At 44.4% G+C, this 20,439-nt stretch overlaps 1 protein-coding gene across 1 annotated transcript in view; it reads left to right on the top strand.

Annotated features, from left to right (window-relative positions):
* The first annotated feature begins 177 nt into the window (after positions 1-177).
* The window catches only part of chtf18 (CTF18, chromosome transmission fidelity factor 18 homolog (S. cerevisiae)), a 61,666-nt gene continuing 41,404 nt past the window's right edge, over positions 178-20,439 (top strand). The window contains exons 1-12 of the mRNA XM_055651083.1: positions 178-415; positions 2,969-3,223; positions 4,113-4,257; positions 5,962-6,148; positions 6,942-7,031; positions 9,897-9,949; positions 11,767-11,923; positions 12,525-12,752; positions 13,825-13,922; positions 15,444-15,567; positions 17,957-18,093; positions 20,162-20,255. Of these exons, the coding sequence (XP_055507058.1) occupies positions 316-415; positions 2,969-3,223; positions 4,113-4,257; positions 5,962-6,148; positions 6,942-7,031; positions 9,897-9,949; positions 11,767-11,923; positions 12,525-12,752; positions 13,825-13,922; positions 15,444-15,567; positions 17,957-18,093; positions 20,162-20,255 (1,668 nt within the window). The 5' untranslated portion in view covers positions 178-315. The remainder of the gene's footprint in view (positions 416-2,968; positions 3,224-4,112; positions 4,258-5,961; positions 6,149-6,941; positions 7,032-9,896; positions 9,950-11,766; positions 11,924-12,524; positions 12,753-13,824; positions 13,923-15,443; positions 15,568-17,956; positions 18,094-20,161; positions 20,256-20,439) is intronic.

The raw sequence follows: 20,439 nt of genomic DNA, 5'->3' as shown, positions 1-20,439 counted from the left end.
AGTTGTCAACCAACGGTCGTCCCGCTGAGCCGCCGGGCGCACGCGCCGCCCGCGACAGGAAGCAACGCCTTAACTACCGTGACGGACAGCCGCTCCGGCCAATGGGTGGGGGCGATGCCGCGTGATGGACTGTCCGCGGGCCAATCGGGAGCAAGAGGAGGCGGGCGTTGGGCGGCTGGGCCGGAAGTGGACGGCGCCGGGCGGGAGGTTTGTCTGCGGCGGGCGACTTGTGTGTCTCTCTCTCTCTGAGTGTGTGGAACCAAAGATCCTATAGCTGGATCTTTGTGTGGAACGGCAGGTCCGGGCCAGCGGGACATGGAGGACGACTGGCACCTCTACGGCGTGGAGGATGAGTTCGAGAGCCAGTTTGCCGACGAGCTGGAAGTTCTGTCTGAATTAAACGTGCCGAACCATGGTAAAGGGATACCTTGCAGTCATCTACTGAATGTAGGGGGAAGATCACAGCTTCATCTACGTCTGTGTGTCCCTCTCCCCCTCTCCCTCTCTCTTTCCCCCTCCCCCCATTTCGCTCTCTCTGTCCCCATCTCTCTCTCTCTCTGTCGTCTCCCCCCCTCTCTCTCCGTCTCTCCGTCCCCCCCTCTCTGTCGTCTCCCCTTCCCCCTCTCTCTCTCCCTCTCTGTCCCCCTCTCTCACCGTCCAGGTGGATTTTCTCTGGGTGTTCTGGTTTCTTCCTACACTCAACTCGTACAGGCTTGTAGGTTGATTGGCTTCGGAAAGAATAGTAAAAATTGGCCAAGTGTGCATAATAGTGCTAGTGTACAGGGATCACTGGTCGATGCGGCCCGAAGGGTCTGTTTCTGTGCTGTATTTCTAAAGGGTCTGTCCCACTTGGGCGACCTAATCCGCGAGTTCTGGCGAGTTTGCCCTCGACTCATACCCGCAGCATGATTGACACAAGGTCGTAGGAGGTCTTCGTAACTCTCCATGCTCGAGAGTAGTCTCCGCGTACCCGAGGCCTCAGCTAGGTCGTGGCGTTTTTTTCAGTATGTTAAAAAAATCCCCGCGAGTAAAAAAAGGTCGCCATGGAAAAAATCGATACTTTGTTTACTCGTAGGTTTAGTCGTAATAGGTCGGCATGTTAGTCGTAGGTAATCGAGGGTAGTCGAAGTTAGTTGAAGGTAGTCGTAGATAGTCTTCATCATAGTCGAAGGAGGTCTGTCTTCACTCTCCACTATTTGGTGTCCAATTTTCCCAAAGTTAGTCGTAGCTGGTCTTCAACATAGTCGAAGGAGGTCTTCAACATATCATATTTTCAAACTCTTCTAAACTCGCCAATTAGGTCGCCCAAGTGGGACAGCTCCTTAAAACTATAATTAAACTGAAATCTTTATCTTGGTCTATAAACAAGCACACATGTTTACAAATCTGCTCAATTTGTTATGTCTATCAAAGTTAATTATCCTCCCAAAGCAATAAAGGTTTGACAATTATATTCCTGCAAATAAGTTGTGAAACAGGACATCATTTCTGCTCGTTGGTCCTCAGTTTTGCCCGTTTAATCCACAGGATGCTTGCTCCCATCCAAATGGATATTAGTTTATTATTGTACTGAGATACAGTGAAAAGCTTTTGTTTGCATGTTATTCAGTCAAATCATGCTATGCAGGAATACAATCAAGCCGAACACATGCACAACAGTAGTTTAGAGATACAGCGTAGAAACAGGACTTTCAGCCCACCGAGTCCGCGCCAACCAGCGATCCCGGCATGGTAACTATCCTACACACACTACGAACAATTTACATTTATACCCAGCCAAATTAACCGTTCCAACGTCTTTGGCATGTAGGAGGAAACTGGAGTTCCCAGAGAAAACCCAAGCAGGTTACGAGTAGAACATACAAACTCTGTTCAGACAAGCACTCGTAGTCAGGGTCGAATCCGGGTCTATGGCGTTGTAAGGCTGCAACTCTGCCGCTGTGCCTTCCCAAGTTATAATTGTCCCAATAACTTTGTTAACTTTCCCTTTAGATGATAAACCCACCAAACACTTAAGGAGTTTAAGTTTTGACAGGGCACACAGACCTTCAAAGAAGCCATTGCATCAGGTGATATCTTAAGCAGGAATGAGCCAAGTGGTAGGATCCAGGTACAGGAGCACAAAGAGCTGCAGAGCAGCACCAGAGTCCCAGCTGCCCCTCAAAGTCTTCCATATTCCGACTGCCCCACATGTTTTCTGTAAATCTTTCTCCTCTCCCCTTAAACCTATAGCCTCTTGATTTGGACTTTCATACCCTGGTAAAAAGGCTGTGATCATTCACCTTGTCAATGCTCCATATGATTTTACAAACTTTTGAATGGTTATTCCTCAGCCTCCTTTGCTGCTAGGAAATGGGCCCAGTCTCTTTATAATTGTCCTCCAGTCCCAGCAACATCCTTGTAAATCTTTTCTGCACTCACTCCACCTTAAGTATGGTGACCAAGACCAATACTCCAAAAGTGATCTCACAAACTTCATGCACAGCTGTAAAATAATGTCCTTACCATTGAAGTTTTAACTTTTATGCTGACATGTAGCAGTAAAAAAAATCTTGGTTTAAGTGCGATTAATTTGAATAATTCACGCTGTCTGTCCAGGATCTAACCCGGGTCTCTGGCGCTGTAAGGCAGAACTCTACTGCTGTGCCACCGTGCTGCCCAGTTAGTGGGGGAATAAAAACAAAGTGCAGGATAAATTGTCACAGCACTAAAATGTTACAGTTACAGAGAAAAAGTGCAATGAGATAGGTAGGAAGATCGGGACTAGACACCAGGTCCTGGGAGGATCATTCATTAGTCTGATAACAGCCGGCAAATCCTGGAGTAGAATCTGATATTTACCCACCCACCAAAATAATGATTTGATATCTTAAATTCCTGTGACCATAATGCCTCAAAATATGAAACTTGTTTAAAGTCATGAAGGTTTGAGAATTTTTTTTAACGTTGTTTTAATTTTTCCCCTCAGATGACAAACCCAGCAAAACACTTAAGGAGTCTAAGTTTCGACAGGGCAAACAGACCTTCGAAGAAGCCATTGCATCGGGCGATGTCGTTAGCAGGAACGAGCCAAGTGGTAGGATCCTGGTCCAGGAGCACAACGAGCTGCAGGACAGCACCAGAGACCCTGCCCCTCAGAAACGAAATCGTGATGTCCTCCACTTGCCTCGTGAAGAGGAACTGCACGACAATCTACAGCACCAGGATGAAGAGCAAGGACTGAGTACGTAAACAATCAGTGAACCACAATGTGGTCACGGATGTTCAATTTCTTCTGCAGTTTTTCTTTCGCAGTGGAATCTCTTTGGAAATGTTCAGTTACAGAGCTTATTGTTGAACTGGATTGAATCCAAGCCAGTAATGTGTAGGAAGCCTTTCCAAAATATTTGCTAATATTGAATTATGCCCATCGGAAATGCAATTCAGGAGTTTAGGAGCAAGAGACAAAGGGACTCAGATTATTTTTTTTTGTACTGTCCTCTGCCTGAACTCTCAGCGTGATTGTTTATCTCTATTGTCAACCCAGAACATAGTCTTACAGAATAAGAGGGAGGTGGTGGAAATGTGGAAAATGTCGTCTTCTGTGTTAGTGGGTCACTACAAGGATTGCTCTCGGTGCTTATCTCTCTGAAGCTACATGCCTTAATTGTTAGGAGACACAAGGAGCTGCAGATGGTGCAGTCTTGAATTTAACACCATTTTGGATGAGCTCAGAGGGTCAGGCAGCATCTGCGGAGTGAATGGACAGGTGACATTTCGGGTCGGGACCATTCTTCAGCCTGACTAAAATAGAGTCCCGACTCGAAACATCGCTTATCCATTCCCTGAACAGATGCTGCCTGACCATCTGAGGTCCTCCAGCTCCTTGTGCTTTTTCCCTCATGGTTTCATCTGCTTGTATCTCTCCCTTCAGTGCCTTAGCTCGCCTACTCCAAATTTCCTAAATAGCTCTCTCTCACAGTGAAATGGGTTGGATTGAAGCATGTACAAAACTCCCTTCATTTGCACATTCAATGATTACTTCCTCTTTCGAGAATAAATTATTTGCATTGCTTATATCTCTTTTAATACGTCAAATGGTTTTACTAGAGTGGTTTATTTAATTGCTGCAGCTCCCAAGCACAAGAAACCAAGGTTGGATACTGTGAAGAGACTGGAATTTGAGTCACTAGTCAGCCCACCTGAACTTCACCCATCAGATGATGAGATTACTCCACCATCATCACCAGATGACTTGCCCCAGATCCAACACCCCAGGTAGGTTGGGAGACACAAGGAAATGCAGATACTGGTTTGTAAAAAATATATAGTGCTGGAGTAACTCAGCGGTCAGGCAGCATCTCTGGAGGACATAGATAGGTAATGTTTTGGGGTTGGGTCCCTTCTAGCGTTGTAATTTATACTGTAGTTGCTTCTGTTCATTCAGCTATCTCTCGAGAGTGGAATAGCAACAATCCATATTTTGTCCTTGCATTCAAACTGCCATATCCAGCCCAGTTCCTCAGAACTAATAGTGACAAGACTTGGCATCGCGCTTTCTAATGAATGACAACCCTGTAAACCTTCCCTGTGACTTGTTAATTATATGCTCTTTTCTCATTCATCTTGAGTAAGCTGTATCATGTTTCTAACTCTCAGAAACCAGATCAGGGGGTTTTGAACCTTCCTTATATGATTTGACTTTTTGGCATCATATCCATGCGCTTGGCCAAATACCTCAAACACTGTAATTGTAAGTTCTTCTAATATTTCCTCTGGCAGCTTCCTCCATTGTCCTATTGCCCTCTGTGGAAGAAATTGCCCTTCAGGTTCTTTCTCTCCCCTTAAACGTATGCCCTCTGATTTTAGACTTTGACATGCTGGGAAAAAGATGGTGACCATTCACCTTGTCCATGCTCCTTATGATTTTACAAACATCTAAACTGTCACCTCTCATCCTCCTTTGCTCCGGGGAAAAAAATGATTTCTTTAGCTTATTGATTCATTATTCAGCTTTCATCACCAAGCCCGTAATCAAATGGAGCATGGCACTTTGGAAGCCTGCTAACTTTCTTAATTATGCCTTTGGCTGCCCATTTTACCAGCCATCGAGTTGATGCCAAGGGTCAGACCAGTTCTACTTCCAGCCCACTCATCACTCTATCATTGAGGTACAATTTCCCTGTGGGTTATAGAGCAGACGTGACGGAGCAAAAAGCAGAGGTGGCAACTTCAACATGATGCATTAAACCGTGTTAGATATAGCTCTTAGGGCTAATGGAATCAAGAGATATGGGAAGAAAGCTAGAGCGAGTTACTGATTTTGGATGATCAGCCATGACCATATTGAATGGCGGTGCTGGCTCGAAGGGCTGAATGGCCTATTCCTGCACCTATTTTCGATGTTTATATGAAATTGGCCCAGCCACTTTATAATTATCCTCCAGTCCCAGCAACATCATTGTGAATATTTTCTGCACTCACTCCAATTTAAGTACGATGACCAAGACCAATACTCCAAATGTGATCTCACCAACTTAATGTACAGTTGTAAAACAAGGTTGTTACCATTGAAGTTTTAGCTTGTGTTCTGACGTGTAGCAATAAACAAAATCTTTCAGGTTATGTGTGAATAATTAAAACAATTCACTTGTGCTGGAGATGCTGGATTGTGAGTAAAAAATATGAAGAGGAGTCCCAATCCAATGGGGTGTTCTGTTAATCCAGGAAATCACTTTTGCACTTAGTGCTTCCAAAATGTATTTAATATATCCTACAGTTTACATTTTGAGATTTTGCTGGCCTCAAATGCCTGCTACCGTTGCCAAGTCAACAATTATAATAATTCATATGTGAATTTATTGTGTGACCGATATATTATGATTTAGGATTATTATGATGCAAGAAACGTTGCATATGCAAATATTTCATTCTAAATTGTTCAAAATGTGTTAATTGCTTGTTTTTTTTTTTTGTTTCAAGGTGTCCAAAGACATCTGCTCAGGACATCCTTGGTATCAGTGATGTGGTCCCCATGGAAGAATTTCCTGTTAAGGTGCAGAAGCGGGTTCTAAAACGCCCTCCGGTTATGGAAGATTACATCAAAGTGACATCGACTGATGGAACAAGGGTTTACTTGGTCTTAGAAGATGAAGACGCAGGGCAGAAGGTGAAAGCTTTGATGGGCGTGTGTGTTTCAAAACGTGTATTTTCATATTAGTAGTCTACAATTAAATTACATGTTGGATTTATTCATGCAGATTCACAGGGGCACTATTAATGTAATCAAGAAGAGCTCAATTTTTTAATGTAAATTGTACGGATGTAACCTTGAGTAGTTTGGAAGGAATTCTGTTTAAGCTGATGCCTCAGAATTTGGTAAGGTGACTAAAAAGAAACAGTGTTTGCGTTCTTATAGTATCAACCCAGTAAAAGTATTTAGTATTTACAATTCAGTGCTGGCTTGGATGTTGCTCAGGTGGCCTTAAGCTAATTATTGAAGACTATAAATCCACTGATGCTGCAAAGACAGAGCTGGGACACTTTTTGAAATAAGTCCCGAGTAATTGCCGAGTAATCTTTGTAGTGTTGGCTACATTCCTCCAGATGTATAATGTTTGAAGTTGTAGACAGCTCTTGAAGGCGTGGAGCACTGGTAGGGTGATGATGACAAAGGGCAAGCTGACATTTAAAAACCAACTACCAATACAAGGACAAGATCGCACATGCAGTGAGTTTGCTACTTCGCCTAGTTATTCAAGGATTTTCATCAGCGGGGGGGGGGGGGGGGATACACTTAGTTTCAAAATGTCTCCTTGCCCCTTTCCCCTATCTTCTTCTTCTGCCCAGTGTTCATCCATTCAAGAGCTGTCGTGAACTTCATACATTTATACATTTGGAGGAATAAGTAGCAACAATGATACTTTGACTTGCTGCGCTCATAATGTAATGTTTCATCTTAGTCGATCAATACTCATCGCTGGAGTGGACAGAGGCAGCTGCACTTGCTGGGAGTACCTTTCTCCTATCTGAAGGAACAAGTTGCTGAAGAGGTAATGAATCCACTGGTAAATTTCATAATTGCTTGTGTAGAGTGAAATGATGAACTGGTGGCTTCTGGTTTGAGCCATTTGGGAGCAGACCCTGTTAACCGAGGGGGTGGAAAAGTGGCACAGCGGTAGAGCTACTGCCTTACAGTGCCAGAGACCTGACTAAGAGTGCTGTCTGTACAGAGTTTATGCGTTCTCCCATATATAACTAAAGTCTAAAGTAAAGATAGCGATCTAATGCAGCACGACAGCCTGCAATAAATCCTGTGGACTTCTCCACTCATTACCTGTGGCTCCCAAATTTTGCGTAATAGATTGGGGAAACTAAGGTGAGCACATGTCTTACTCTTTTTGCTGCAATTCTCTGTTGGCAGAAATGGCCTGAACTGAGCAGGTGACAAGTACTGATACAAATTGCCACCTTAGCTTTTGTGATAATTTTGCTTAAATATCTTTGGCAAAGAAAAAAGGAATTTCTGCTGGATAATGTTACATAGTTTTGAGGAGCTATTGGTACAGATTTATTTTAATGGGTGACAAGTGTGTTGTGGCAATCTATTTGATAGTAATCTGTGGCTATAACCCTATCCACTCCATCAGATGTATTTACATCTCTGTAACATGTTTTTATCCACTCCGCACAAAGATGATTCATTGCTTTCCTGAGTAAACCTCTGTGGTAAATGCCTCTTCCAGACTCCGCTGCTAATCCCTATTCTGTATCATCTACTCACCCAATGCATTTTGCAAGCTGGCATACATTGGACCGCACGCTAACAATGCATCAGTTAAATTTGGAACTGCAGATGATGGTTTACAAAAAAAGCATAAAGTGCAGGAGTGACTCAGTGGGTCATACAGTGTAACTGGAGAACATAAATGGGTGACTTTTCAGGTTGGGATGCTTCTTCAGTCTGATTGTGGGGAGGGGCGAATAGCTGGAAGAGAGAAGGGGCAGAGCAAAGTATGGTAGGTATTAGGCGAACACAGGCGAGGGGGGTCAGTGTCAGAGAAAACATCTTAAAAAACAACGTCAAGAGTCAAGTCAAGGGTCGAGTTTTATTGTCATGTGTCCCAGATAGGACAATGAAATTCTTGCTTGCTGCAGCACAACAGAATATTGTAGGCATAAATACAGAACAGATCTGTGTGTTTATATACCATAGACCATATATATACACATAATTAAACAGATAAAGTGTAATAGGCTGGTAGAGTTCAGAGTTTGTTTGAAGTTATTTTTAATAGTCTGATGGCTATGGGGAAGAAGCTGTTTCTGAACCTGGATGTTGCAGATTTCAGGCTCCTGTATATTCTACCTGATGACAGCGGAGAGATGAGTGTGGCCAGGATGGTGTGGGTCCTTGATGATGCTGCCAGCCTTTTTAAGGCAGTGACTGCGATAGATTCCCTCGATGGTGGGGAGGTCAGAGCTGGTGATGGCCTGGGCAGTGTTTACAACTTTTTGTAGCCTTTTCCGCTCCTGAACGCTCAAATTGCCGAACCAAGCCACGATGCAACTAGTCAGCATGCTCTCTACTGTGCACCTGTAGAAGTTCGAGAGGATCCTCCTTGACATACCGACTCTCCGTAATCTCAGGAAGTAGAGGCGCTGATGTGCTTTGTAATGAATGTACTGCGTATTCTTTACAAAATAATTACCAAATGCAGGAAAGTCTGAAAAAGGGTGTTGACCCGAAACGTCACTTATACCTTTTCTCCAGAGATGACCCGCTGAGTTACTCCAGCATTTTGTCTATCTTCAGAAATCTCCTTGTTTGGTTGATTTTTGGCAAAATCTGTTCAGAAGTCCTTGCTTCCACCGATCATGCCTCCAGGTGTCAGTGTTGAAGGCATTTAAGTAAAGTCATACAGCATTGTGTTTGCAAGTTCCACACTGCCATTGCAGCCATTTAACTATTTCCATGCAAGGACACAGAGCTGTCAGCGGGTCAGACAGCATCTCTGAAGAACATTCATTTTTGTTTATTATTGACACATGTACCAAGGTACAGTGAAAAGCTTTTAGTTGCATGCTATGCAGTCAGCGATAAAACTATACATGGTTACAATTAAGCCGTGTACAGATACAGGATAAAGGGAATAACATTTAGTGCAAGATAAAGTCCAACAAAGTCTGATTAAAGATAGTCCAAGGGTCTCCAATAAGGTAGATGGTAGGTTAGGGCCGCTCTCTAGTTGGTGATAGGATGGTTCAGTTGCCTGGTAAGAGCTGGGAAGAAATTGTCCATGGTGAGGTTTCAGGTCGGGACCCTTCTTCAGCCTCCCAGTGATGGTCCCTTCGCCCCTCTCCAAAATTCCCCTCTTCTAATATCTTTCCCTGACCTTCAATTTTGACCCATCATTTCCCACCATCCTCCTCCATCAACACCCTCTGAAGTTGAAATAAGATATTAAAGGACAATTTAAAACTTACTGTTATCTTTTGAATTGTTAACTATAATTGTTCATTTAGGATATTTGTTTTCTGGTTTAATTTGATTTTTGCCCCCATGAAGTTTCTACTTTAAACAAATTCAATATGCTGGAGTAACTCAGCAGGTCAGATAGTATCTGGAATTCAGACAAATATAGGTGACGTTTTGCGTGTGAACCCTTCTTCGGACTCTGGATAGTCTGAATATCACCTATCCATGTCCTCCAGACGTGCTGCTTCACCCACTGAGTTACTCCAGCACTTTGTGGGGGGTTTTTTGTAAACCAACATCTGCAGCTCCTTGTATCTCGCTGCGTCTGTTCAATTGTGTTTGGGAGTTGAGTTAGTTAGACATATGAACAAGTATTTCTCAATGCATGATTCCTCATGGCTGAACGTTTCATTGTTAATCTTTGTGTGTGTTTATCTAGCACCGTCGACAGGTGATAGAGGAATCGCAGAGGCTGAGTGAGATGCTGAGTAGGTAAGTCGGGGTACCATGATAAAAAACAAGCATTTTAGATGTACTTTCCCTAAGCTATTTGTTACGTGCATATAAGCACTCTATAAGAAATAGCAACAAATCCGGAGAAGAAGTGGGGATATAGTGCAGCGGGCATTAGATAAATAATAATGAAAATGCGAGAATCCATTGCTGAAGTGCCACACTTGGTGGAAATGGTTGATAAACAACACAGGACTTTGGTTGAAAGCTTGGAATCAGACTCTTCAGTCCACCACTTCCATGCGGACCTTCGATCACCTGTTCACACTAGTTCTGTGTTGTATCACTTTTACATCCCCTCCCAACACACAGAGGACAATTTGCAGAGGCAAAAATAATCTACAAACCTGCACGTCTTTGGAATATGGGAGGAAACTGGAGCATCCGGAAGCAGCCCATGCGGTCACAGGGAGAACGTGCAAACTCCACACAGACAGCACCCGTAGTCAGGATCGATCCCGGGTTTCTGGTGCTGCGAGACAGCAGCTCAACCAACTGAAAGAGAGACAACACAAGATAGACCAGCAACTTAATGTCTGGTAGGCGGCGCGACTCTGGTCAGCAGCGGCCTCTGCAGCCTGTCCGCGTTTTATTATTTTTTGTCTGTGTTTTTATGTAGTTTTTGTTATTTTATGTTGGGGTGTGTGTGTGGGGGGGCGGGGGTAGGGTGGGGGAAACTTTTGAATCTCTCCCTGCACTGGAGACCCGACCTTTTCTCGTCGGGTTTCCGTTGTCGTTGGGGCCGCAACGAGGAGCGGCCTCCAACGGGAAGAAGCCGGGGACTCTGGTGCCGACTCACCTCACCGTCGCGGAGCTGGCCGAGACCGGAGCGGGTGGAGCGGTGGAGGAGCGCTGCTGCTGCTGCGCTGCTGCTGCTGCTGCCGATGCCGCTGCTGCTGCTGATGCGAAGGCTGCTACTGCGGGTCTGCGGACGGCGGCACCGGGAGCCCGCGGTTCCCTGGAGGGAGACCGCTTTTCGGGGCTCCTGAAACGGCGAATTCTCCCGCCCGTGTTGCGGGGTTGAAGAGCTCCTGGAGCGGGGCCTGACACCACTGCCCCGCGCGGCTGGAATGGCCGCGGGACTTTGCGAGCGCACACCGGGGGCTCCAACACCAAGACCCGGTGTGCGACCTCGCACCACCCGGCGTGGCTTCAATGGCCGCGGGACAATCGCCATTGCCAGCCGGGGGCTTTGACTTTGACTCTGACATCGGGGGGGGGGAGAGTGCAGTGGAGAGATAAGTTTTTTTTGGCCTTCCATCACAGCTATGTGATGGATGTTTATGTAAAATGTAATTATGTTGTGTCTGGGGTCTATTTGTGTGAAATGTATGGCTGCAGAAACGGCATTTCGTTTGGACCTCCAGGGGTCCAAATGACAATTAAATTGACTCTTGACTCTCTAATTAATTCACTAATAAAACTCTGTGCTGTCTTTTGGAATATGCACCAGTCAAAGTGAATACCTACAAAATAGAAGATAGACACAAAAAGCTGGAGTAACTCACTGGTCAGGCAGCATCTGTGGAGAAAAGGAATGGGTGACGTCTCTGGTTGAGACCCTTCTTCAGACTGAAAGTCAGATGAAAGGGAAACTAGAGATATAGACGGTGATAGAAAGAGAAATAGAACAAATGCATGAAAGATGCAAAAAAGTAACGATGATCAAGGAAATGGTCCATTGTTGACGGTGGGCTAAGTGATAACGAGTTATAAATACATCTGTTTCACAACCGAACCCCGTTAAATAATTCCTTTCTCTCTCTGTTCTCTTGATTTTTGTTTTATTCGTAAAGTCAGATTGACAAGGAGTTTGGTGAAGAGGAAGAAACTGCTGCAGGTGAAGAAGAAACTGCTGCAGGTGAAGATGAAGCAGTTGATGAAATTAATTCCAGCTCTCTGTGGGTAGATAGATTCACTCCAAGGCAATACACAGAGCTGCTCAGTGATGATGTAAGTAATGTTGCAGAGTCTCAGCTAATCCTTCTGTGATGGTAATTGTACGAAACTAGGATTGCTGGGAGAGGTTCTTTGGCATAAATTAATGCCAAGGGACTTTTTTCTTCTTACGCTTAAAGTTCCAGGATTTGACCATCCTGTGCCTTGGTAGTCCATCAGGTTTTCGGTAAGGTTAACAGAGAACCCACCAAGTTCTGTGTTTTTAAAAAAAAATTGCCTCACATATCTCGTACTGGCTTAAACCTGTAATATTTAACAAGGCCAAAAGCACCATTCACAGAACCTCAACTGAGCATATGTGTTAGTGTAGTATAGTGAAAGTATGGACAGGTACATGGATGAGAAAGGTTTAGAGCGATATGGACCCTTACAGGCAGATTAGACCAGTCTATATTACAGACAGATTAGATTAGTGTGGAAGGGTCATCTTTGGTTAGCATGAGCAAGTTGGGTCGAAGGGCCTGTTTCCGTGTGGCACGATTTAATGACTCATTCTTTAGCAGCAATTTGCTTCTTTTGCTCGTATACCTGTGTGGAGCTAAGTTTATCAAACTGACCTTTACTTCATGTTCTAAGGGCCTGTTTGCCATTGCAGTACACCAATCGCTGCCTGCTGAAGTGGTTGAAATTGTGGGACACTGTGGTCTTCGGCCGAGAAAAGATTGTGAGGAAAAGCAAACCGGTGATGGACAAGCATTCGTCTCTGAAACAGTCATACCCGCAACAGCAGCAGCAGCAGCAGAACAAATGGAAAACCAAGGCACAGATTACTGAGGAGATGCTGGATGCTGAACTAGATGCTCACAACAGACCAAAATGCAAGGTAACTGGACATCAAGTACTAAGCCATTGACATTTTTTTTAAACAAGTGTGCAGGGGTGACCAGAAAATGTGATGCGTCTTTGGAATAAACATGAAATTTTAAATGGATTTGTGCATTATGCTAGTATTGTCTGTAATCTTAAAAACAAGAAGTACATAAATGAGTAACTTCTCTTGTGATGATCTAGTCTTATAAATGGTGCAACACAGGTACAAGTCCTTTCATTTTATCTACTCGCGTTATATGAACCAGGGGCACAGATTTTTAGTATTGAAGTGTTAAATACCGAAGTACTGAGAGGAGTAGAATGTAAAAACGGGGATGTAAAGCTGTGGCTTTATAAAGAACTGGTTAGACTGCATTTGGAATATTGTGAGCAGTTTGGGACCCCATATCTGAGGAGGGATGTGCTGGCGTTGGAGAAAGTCCAGAGGAGGTTTACGAGAATGATCTCAGGGACGATTACGTTAATATATGATGAACGTTTGGCGGCTCTGGAGTTTAGAAGGATGAAGGAAAGGAGGGACTGGATGGATTTAAGAGAGAGTTAGATAGAGCTGTAGACGCTAGTGGAATCAAGGGATATGGGGTGAAGGCAGGCACGGGTTATTGATTGTAGACAATCAGCCATGATCACAATGAATGGCGGTGCAGGCTCGAAGGGCCAAATGGCCTCCTCCTGCACCTATTTTCTACGTTTCTTTGACCAGGGGCACAGTCTCAGAATACAAGGACATCATTGCTTTTGGGAAAGGGTGTGAATCTGTGGAATTCATTGCCACAGACTGCAGTAAAGGCCAAATCACTGGGTATTTTTGAAGCAGAGATTAACAGGTTCTTGATTCGTAAGGTTGTCAAAGGTTACTGGGAGACGACAGGAAAAGGGGCTGAGAGAAGTGATCAGCCATGATTGAAAGGCAGAGTAGACTCGATGGGCAGAATGGACCGATTTTTCTCCTATTTCATGAAGTTTTGCAACATATTATGGCTATGATCAATGGATTTTCGCTTATTGTTCATCTATTTAACTCGTGTCAAAGTTTTATCAGCTGGTCCTTTTCCTGCCTCTAGGTAGCACTGTTGAGTGGGCCTCCAGGTCTGGGGAAAACAACATTGGCTCATGTCATTGCAAGCCACGCTGGGTACAATGTGGTGGAGATGAACGCAAGGTGAGAATGAGGAATTTAACATATTACTGTAAAATGGAGACGCAGGGAGTTGTGAATGGAGGAATCATAAGCAGACTTGAATTGAATAATTTATTATTCAAGTCACGGTGACATTTTTTGCTTGCATACCCAAGGTATGCAAATTGTCTCCGGTAAAGGGGGCTTACAAAGTTATAAAGTACCCGCACACATGGTCCCCCTTTGTTCTCCCCCTCCTTCATGGCGGTCCTCCCATACCGGGTCCAGAAAGCGCTGACGATGCTGCCTGAACTGCTGAGTTCTTCCTGCATTTTGTGCTATGGTGCTGTAAAAAGTTACTTTTGAACTGTAGTGGAAATACCAGGAATTATAGAAATTCTATTTGCAAATAAGATGAGCGATTTCCTCAACTGCCTGTTATCGAGAGATGCTGCCTGTCCCTCTGAGTTACTCCAGCATTTTAGACAATAGGTGCAGGAGTAGGTCATTCGGCTCTTCGAGCCAGCAGTGCCATTCAATATGATCATGGCTGATCATCCACAATCAGTACCCCATTCCTGCCTTCTGGCCGGTAAATGGTTTACTCCTTATTCTTAAACTGTGGCTCCTGGTTCTGGACTCCCTCAACATCGGGAACATGTTTCCTGCTTCTAGCGTGTCCAAACCCATATTAATCTTATGTTTCAATAAGATCCCCTCTCGTCCTTCTAAATTCCAGAGTGTACAAGCCCAGCCGCTCCATTCTATCAACATATGACGGTCACGTCATCCTGGGAATTAACCTGGTGAACCTACGCTGTACTCCCTCAATCACAAGAATGTCCTTCCTCAAATTTGGAGACAAAAACTGCACACAATACTCCAGGTGTGGTCTCACCAGGGCCCTGTACAACTGCTGAAGGACCTCTTTACTCCTATACTCAACTCCTCTTGTTATGAAGGCCAACATGCCATTAGCTTTCTTCACTGCCTGCTGTACCTGCATGCTTACTTTCAATCACTGTTTTGTGTATACCTTCGGTGTAACCCAGTATCTGCAGCTTCTTCCGACACCTGTTACTCCTTCATGTTTGTCTCATTCCTGACGTTTTGTTCATTGTTTCTGCATTGCAACCTCCTCATGGTGGATTAATAGCAAAGAAAAGTTTTCTATTGGGTGTTTGTGGTGACTTAGTGAGTACAATTTTTCCTATTCAGGTTTTGGGTCAGAACTCTTCTTCTGAAGCAGGGTCCCGACCCAACATCACCTATCCATGTTCTCCAGGGATGCTGCCTGACCAGCTGAGTTACTCCAGCAGTTTGTGTCTTTCCTTGTGAAACCAGCATCTGCAGTTCCTTGTTTCTATATTGATTGTATTTGTGTTAGGTATATCTAATCAATTAAGGTAGCATAAAAACAAAACTTTCACTACCTTGTAAAAATAGTAAAGCAAAACCTAAGAGGCGAGGAGGCCAATTCGCGGATTGTAAAATGGTGAGCCGAGTTTCATATCAAGTTATTTATGTTTTGTCATGCAGTAAATGTACTTATGTCCTCTACAGTGATGACCGAAGTCCTGAGATATTCAAAACCAGGATTGAAAGTGCCACCCAAATGAAATCTGTGCTCGGAGCAAACGAAAAGCCAAACTGCCTGATCATTGATGAAATTGATGGAGCTCCCACTGTAAGTCGCTGTTCTAGGATAGTTAAAGTGCGGCACCGTTGCGCAGCGGTATAGTTGCTGCTGTACAGCACCAAAGACTCAGGTTCGATAATGATTAGGGGTGCTGTTTGTACGGAGTTCGTACGTTTTTCCTCTGACCGCATGGGTTTTCTCTGGGGGATTCTGTTTCCTCCCACACTCCAAAGACGTGCAGGTTGCTAGGTTAATTGACTTGTGTAAATTGTCACTAGTCAGATTCAGATTCAGATTCAATTTTAATTGTCATTGTCAGTGTACAGTACAGAGACAACGAAATGCATTTAGCATCTCCCTTGAAGAGCGACATAGCAAACGATTTGAATCAAAAAAATAATAAGTGTCCGGGGGGGGGGGGGGGGGGGGGGGGGTGGGGGGGGGGGGGGGTGATTGGCAGTCACCGAGGTTGTTGAGTAGAGTGACAGCCGCCGGAAAGAAGCTGTTCCTCGACCTGCTGGTTCGGCAACGGAGAGACCTGTAGCGCCTCCCGGATGGTAGGAGGGTAAACAGTCCATGGTTGGGGTGAGAGCAGTCCTTGGCGATGCTGAGCGCCCTCCGCAGACAGCGCTTGCTTTGGACAGACTCAATGGAGGGGAGCGTGGAACCGGTGATGCGTTGGGCAATTTTCACCACCCTCTGCAATGCCTTCCGGTCGGAGACAGAGCAGTTGCCATACCATACTGTGATGCAGTTGGTAAGGATGCTCTCGATGGTGCAGCGGTAGAAGTTCACCAGGATCTGAGGAGACAGATGGACCTTCTTCAGTCTCCTCAGGAAGAAGAGACGCTGATGAGCCTTCTTGATCAGAGTAGAGGTATTGTGGGTCCAAGAGAGGTCATCGGAGATGTTGACTCCCAGGAACCTGAAGCTAGAAACACGTTCCACCTCCGTCCCGTTAATGTGGATGGGGGTGTGCGTGCCGCCTCTGGACTTCCTGAAGTCTACAATGAGCTCCTTGGTCTCCTTGGAGTTAAGGGCCAGGTTGTTGTCAGCGCACCATGCTGCTAAGTGCTGGACCTCCTCCCTGTAGGCCAGCTCATCGTTGTTGCTGATGAGGCCAATCACCGTTGTATCATCTGCATACTTGATGATGGTGTTAGTACCATGTACAGGTGTGCAGTCATAGGTGAAGAGGGAGTAGAGGAGGGGGCTCAGCACACAGCCCTGAGGAACGCCGTGGTTTAGGGTGAGGGTTGAAGAGGTGTGCTTGTCTAACCTCACAGACTGGGGTCTGTTGGTTAGAAAGTCCAGTATCCAGTTGCAGAGGGAGGGGTCGATGCCCAGGTTACCGAGTTTGGTGATCAGTTTTGATGGAATAATGGTGTTGAATGCTGAGCTGTAATCGATGAACAGCATTCTTACATAAGTGTCTCTGTTGTCGAGGTGGGAGAGGGCGGAGTGAAGTGCCGTTGAGATGGCATCCTCCGTACTCCTGTTCTTGCGGTAGGCAAACTGATAGGGATCCAGTGTGGGGGGTAGGCAGCTTTTGAGGTGTGCCAGGACCAGCCTCTCGAAGCACTTGGTGATGATGGGGGTAAGTGCAACTGGGCGGAAGTCGTTGAGGCTTGCCGCAGTGGAGTGTTTTGGCACTGGCACGATGGAGGTGGCTTTAAGGCAAGTGGGGACAACTGCTTGGGCAAGTGACAGGTTGAAGATGTCAGTCCAGACGTCTGTCAGCTGCGCAGCACAGGCTCTGAGCACGCGCCCGGGGATGCCGTCAGGGCCAGCAGTCTTACGTGCATTAGTCCTACTCAGTGCCACGTACACGTCGTAGGGGGTGAGTGTGAGGGGTTGGTGATCGGCAGGTAGCACAGCCTTGATGGCTGTCTCTAGATTGTCCCTGTCGAAGCGGCCATAGAAGTGATTAAGCTCCTCAAGGAAGGAGGCGTCGCTGGATGTGGGGGTGATGTTGGAGGGTCTGTAGTCCGTGATGGCCTGGATGCCTTGCCACATGCGTCGGGGGTCGGAGTTGTAGTCTAGTGTGTGGGATAGTGCCAGTGTACGGGGTGATTGCTTGTTGGCGCAGACCAAAGGACCTGTTAAAGCACTGGAACTCAAGTGTAAATTCTAAATGGGGTTGAAAAATTTTTAGAACCTCAGTTAAGGGGACAGAAAATGTTGTGTTCGATAAATCACTGGATTCAGTAAAGATACTAGTGTACAATCAAGGCTGGCACTGCCGGCAGTGATCAGTGATTAGTACATTTAAAAAAAACCCTCAAGCAAATTTGTTGGTTTTGAGAGATCTTTTGGGGTTATTATATTGCAGCGGAACCTGCTTGTGCCCCTGCTCAAGGTCAGAGCTGATCCCCATGCAACCTCCAGGTCTCCTGGCTGGAAAGTCTGGAGTTAAATTCTTACTTTTCTTTGCCAGGCTGCAATCAACACTCTCCTGAGTCTCGTTAACCGTAAAGACGGGAAGGAAGCTAAAACGCCCGTGGGTGCAGGGACGAAGAAGAAAAAAGAGGGAGGAATTTTACGGAGGCCAATCATCTGTATCTGCAATGATCAGTTAGTATAGCTGTTAATGACCAGATTTCTGCACACAGCTTTCTGATGGTATAATGTGGAAATTTGACACTTCAAGCCAGCAGGCATTTCATTTGCCTGGTAAACCTTTGTAAACCGTTATAGTGGATTATACTCTGCCATTCAATCATGGCTGATTTCTCCTCCTAATCTCATTTTCCTGCCTCTCCCCCCCATAACCCTTGATGCCCATACTAATCAAGAATTTTGTCTATTGCTGCCTTCTCCGTTCAACCCATTTTGGGAATGGTATGGTTGGTACAGCTCAAAGTATAACGCGTGAGATTGTAGTCTAAATGTGTATAGCTATGATTATTATGTGAAATGGTATGATTGCCTTGTATGACCTTATTTGGGAATGGTGTGGTTGGTACATCTCAAAGTATAACGTGCGTGTGTTTGTGTGAGATTGTAGTCTAAATATGTATAGCTATGATTATTATGTGAAATGGTATGATTGCCTTGTATGACCTTATTTGCGATAGAATTCTCATGAGTCAGAAGATTTTGTGAATAAGTCTCACTCCTGGGACTTGAACTGACAATCTAGGCCAATGCTCCAGTAAATACTAAGTGAGTGCCACTCCATTGTTGGTTTAGTTTAGAGATACAGCTTGGAAACAGGCCTTTCGGCCCACCGAGTCCAAGCTGACCATTATCATCCATTCACAATAGTTATGTTATCCTACCTCTCATCCACTCCCTTCACACTAGGGGCAATTTACAGATGCTGGTTAACCTACAAAGCCGCACGTCCTAGGGGTGTGGGAGGAAACTGGAGCACCCGCAGGTAACCAGAACACCCGCAGGTAACCAGAACACCCGGAGGAAACCCACACTGTCACAGGGAGAAAATACAAACTTCGAACAGTCACCACCCAAAGTCAGGATAGAACCTGGGTCTCTGGAGCTGTGCAGCGGCAGCACTACCAGCTGCGCCAACTTAACACATAAACATACAAAAACTGTTCAAAGACAGAGAGGGGGGTTATAACTTTAGAGGGAAACTAAACTTGAAACAGCATTATGCTCGGACCAATTTAAAAAGTATGTGTATTTCCATTTGTGGGGTGGTTTTGTGGAATGGTCTTGACGAAACGATTAAACAAAGTATGAATATAATGCAATTTTAAAAAATGTACAAAAGATATATCTTTGAAAAGTACAGTAATGAGGAAGGAGAATGTAAATCTCACAGATGTTAATGGTGATTGGTCTTTTTGTTCTTTTCTTTTTTTGTTCTTTTTTTCTTAATAGCTTGATTGGAGTAGTTTTATTTGAATTGTCTGTTTAGTTTATTTTATTGAATTTTGCATTTGTTAATGGTGAAGAATGGGGGTAGGACTTGACAAGCATAGGCTTCTTCCTATCCCTTTTCGAACGAGTCTAATGTGTATTATGTTGAAATTGGCTTTTGATTTTTTAATTTATGTATGTACATATATGTTATGTATATGTATGTATATATGTATATGTATGTATGTGTGTATGTATTTATGTATATATATATGTGTATATATATAATTTTCCTTTTATTTATTCATTTTCATCTTTTCTTTTCTTTTTTTAATCGTTTGAAATAAAGATATCATTCAATCATTCATTCATTCATTTATTCATAAAGATATCATTCATTCATTCAACACCCTGCAGAAGCTAGACTGTTCTTGAGATGCTCCAGAGAGATCCTAATACCTCTTGGAAGATGTAAATGAACCCATGGCAGTGATTATAGAGGAAAGGTGAAGCTCTCTTCAGCAAAATGTCCAATAGTCATTCTCAGATCATGGTAGTATAGCATATTGTCTAGTTATTATTGTGTTGCTTTGTACTTGCAACACTTCCTGAGTCTAATCCATTGTCTATTGACTTCTGGACAGTCCTACTGTTACCAAAAGCATTGAGTAAATACATTTTTTACCTTTTTTTAAGAGGAGAAAGCATTGCTGTTCCTTATTGCAGTTTGCTTTTTAAAAAAAAATGTGATACCACTATGCACTTACCTGGATCACTCTGATGAATGTAATTGTCCGATGTTCTTTCCTGACAGGTATGTACCTTCTCTGAGACAGCTGAGGCAGCAAGCTTTCACGTTGGTCTTCCCTCCAACTCTTCCCTCCAGGCTCGTACAAAGGCTGAATGAGGTTAGTACTAGGCCAAAGGGTCAGAGCAATTGGGAAAAGCAGCTTGCTGAAAATGCAGTGCTCACTTAAACCGGCCTTTTAAGAATGGATAAAGAATGCGGAAATGGGATATTGATCAATACATCACAGGAACAGGCCCACAATGCCTACGGCGACATTATGCCAAGATAAACTAATCTTCTCA

Source organism: Leucoraja erinacea, chromosome 20 (genome assembly GCF_028641065.1).
Source record: "Leucoraja erinacea ecotype New England chromosome 20, Leri_hhj_1, whole genome shotgun sequence".
In the NCBI taxonomy this organism is placed as follows: Eukaryota; Metazoa; Chordata; class Chondrichthyes; order Rajiformes; family Rajidae; genus Leucoraja; species Leucoraja erinaceus.
Note: the sequence above shows the minus strand (reverse complement) of the source record. Positions and strands in the feature narration are given on the sequence as shown.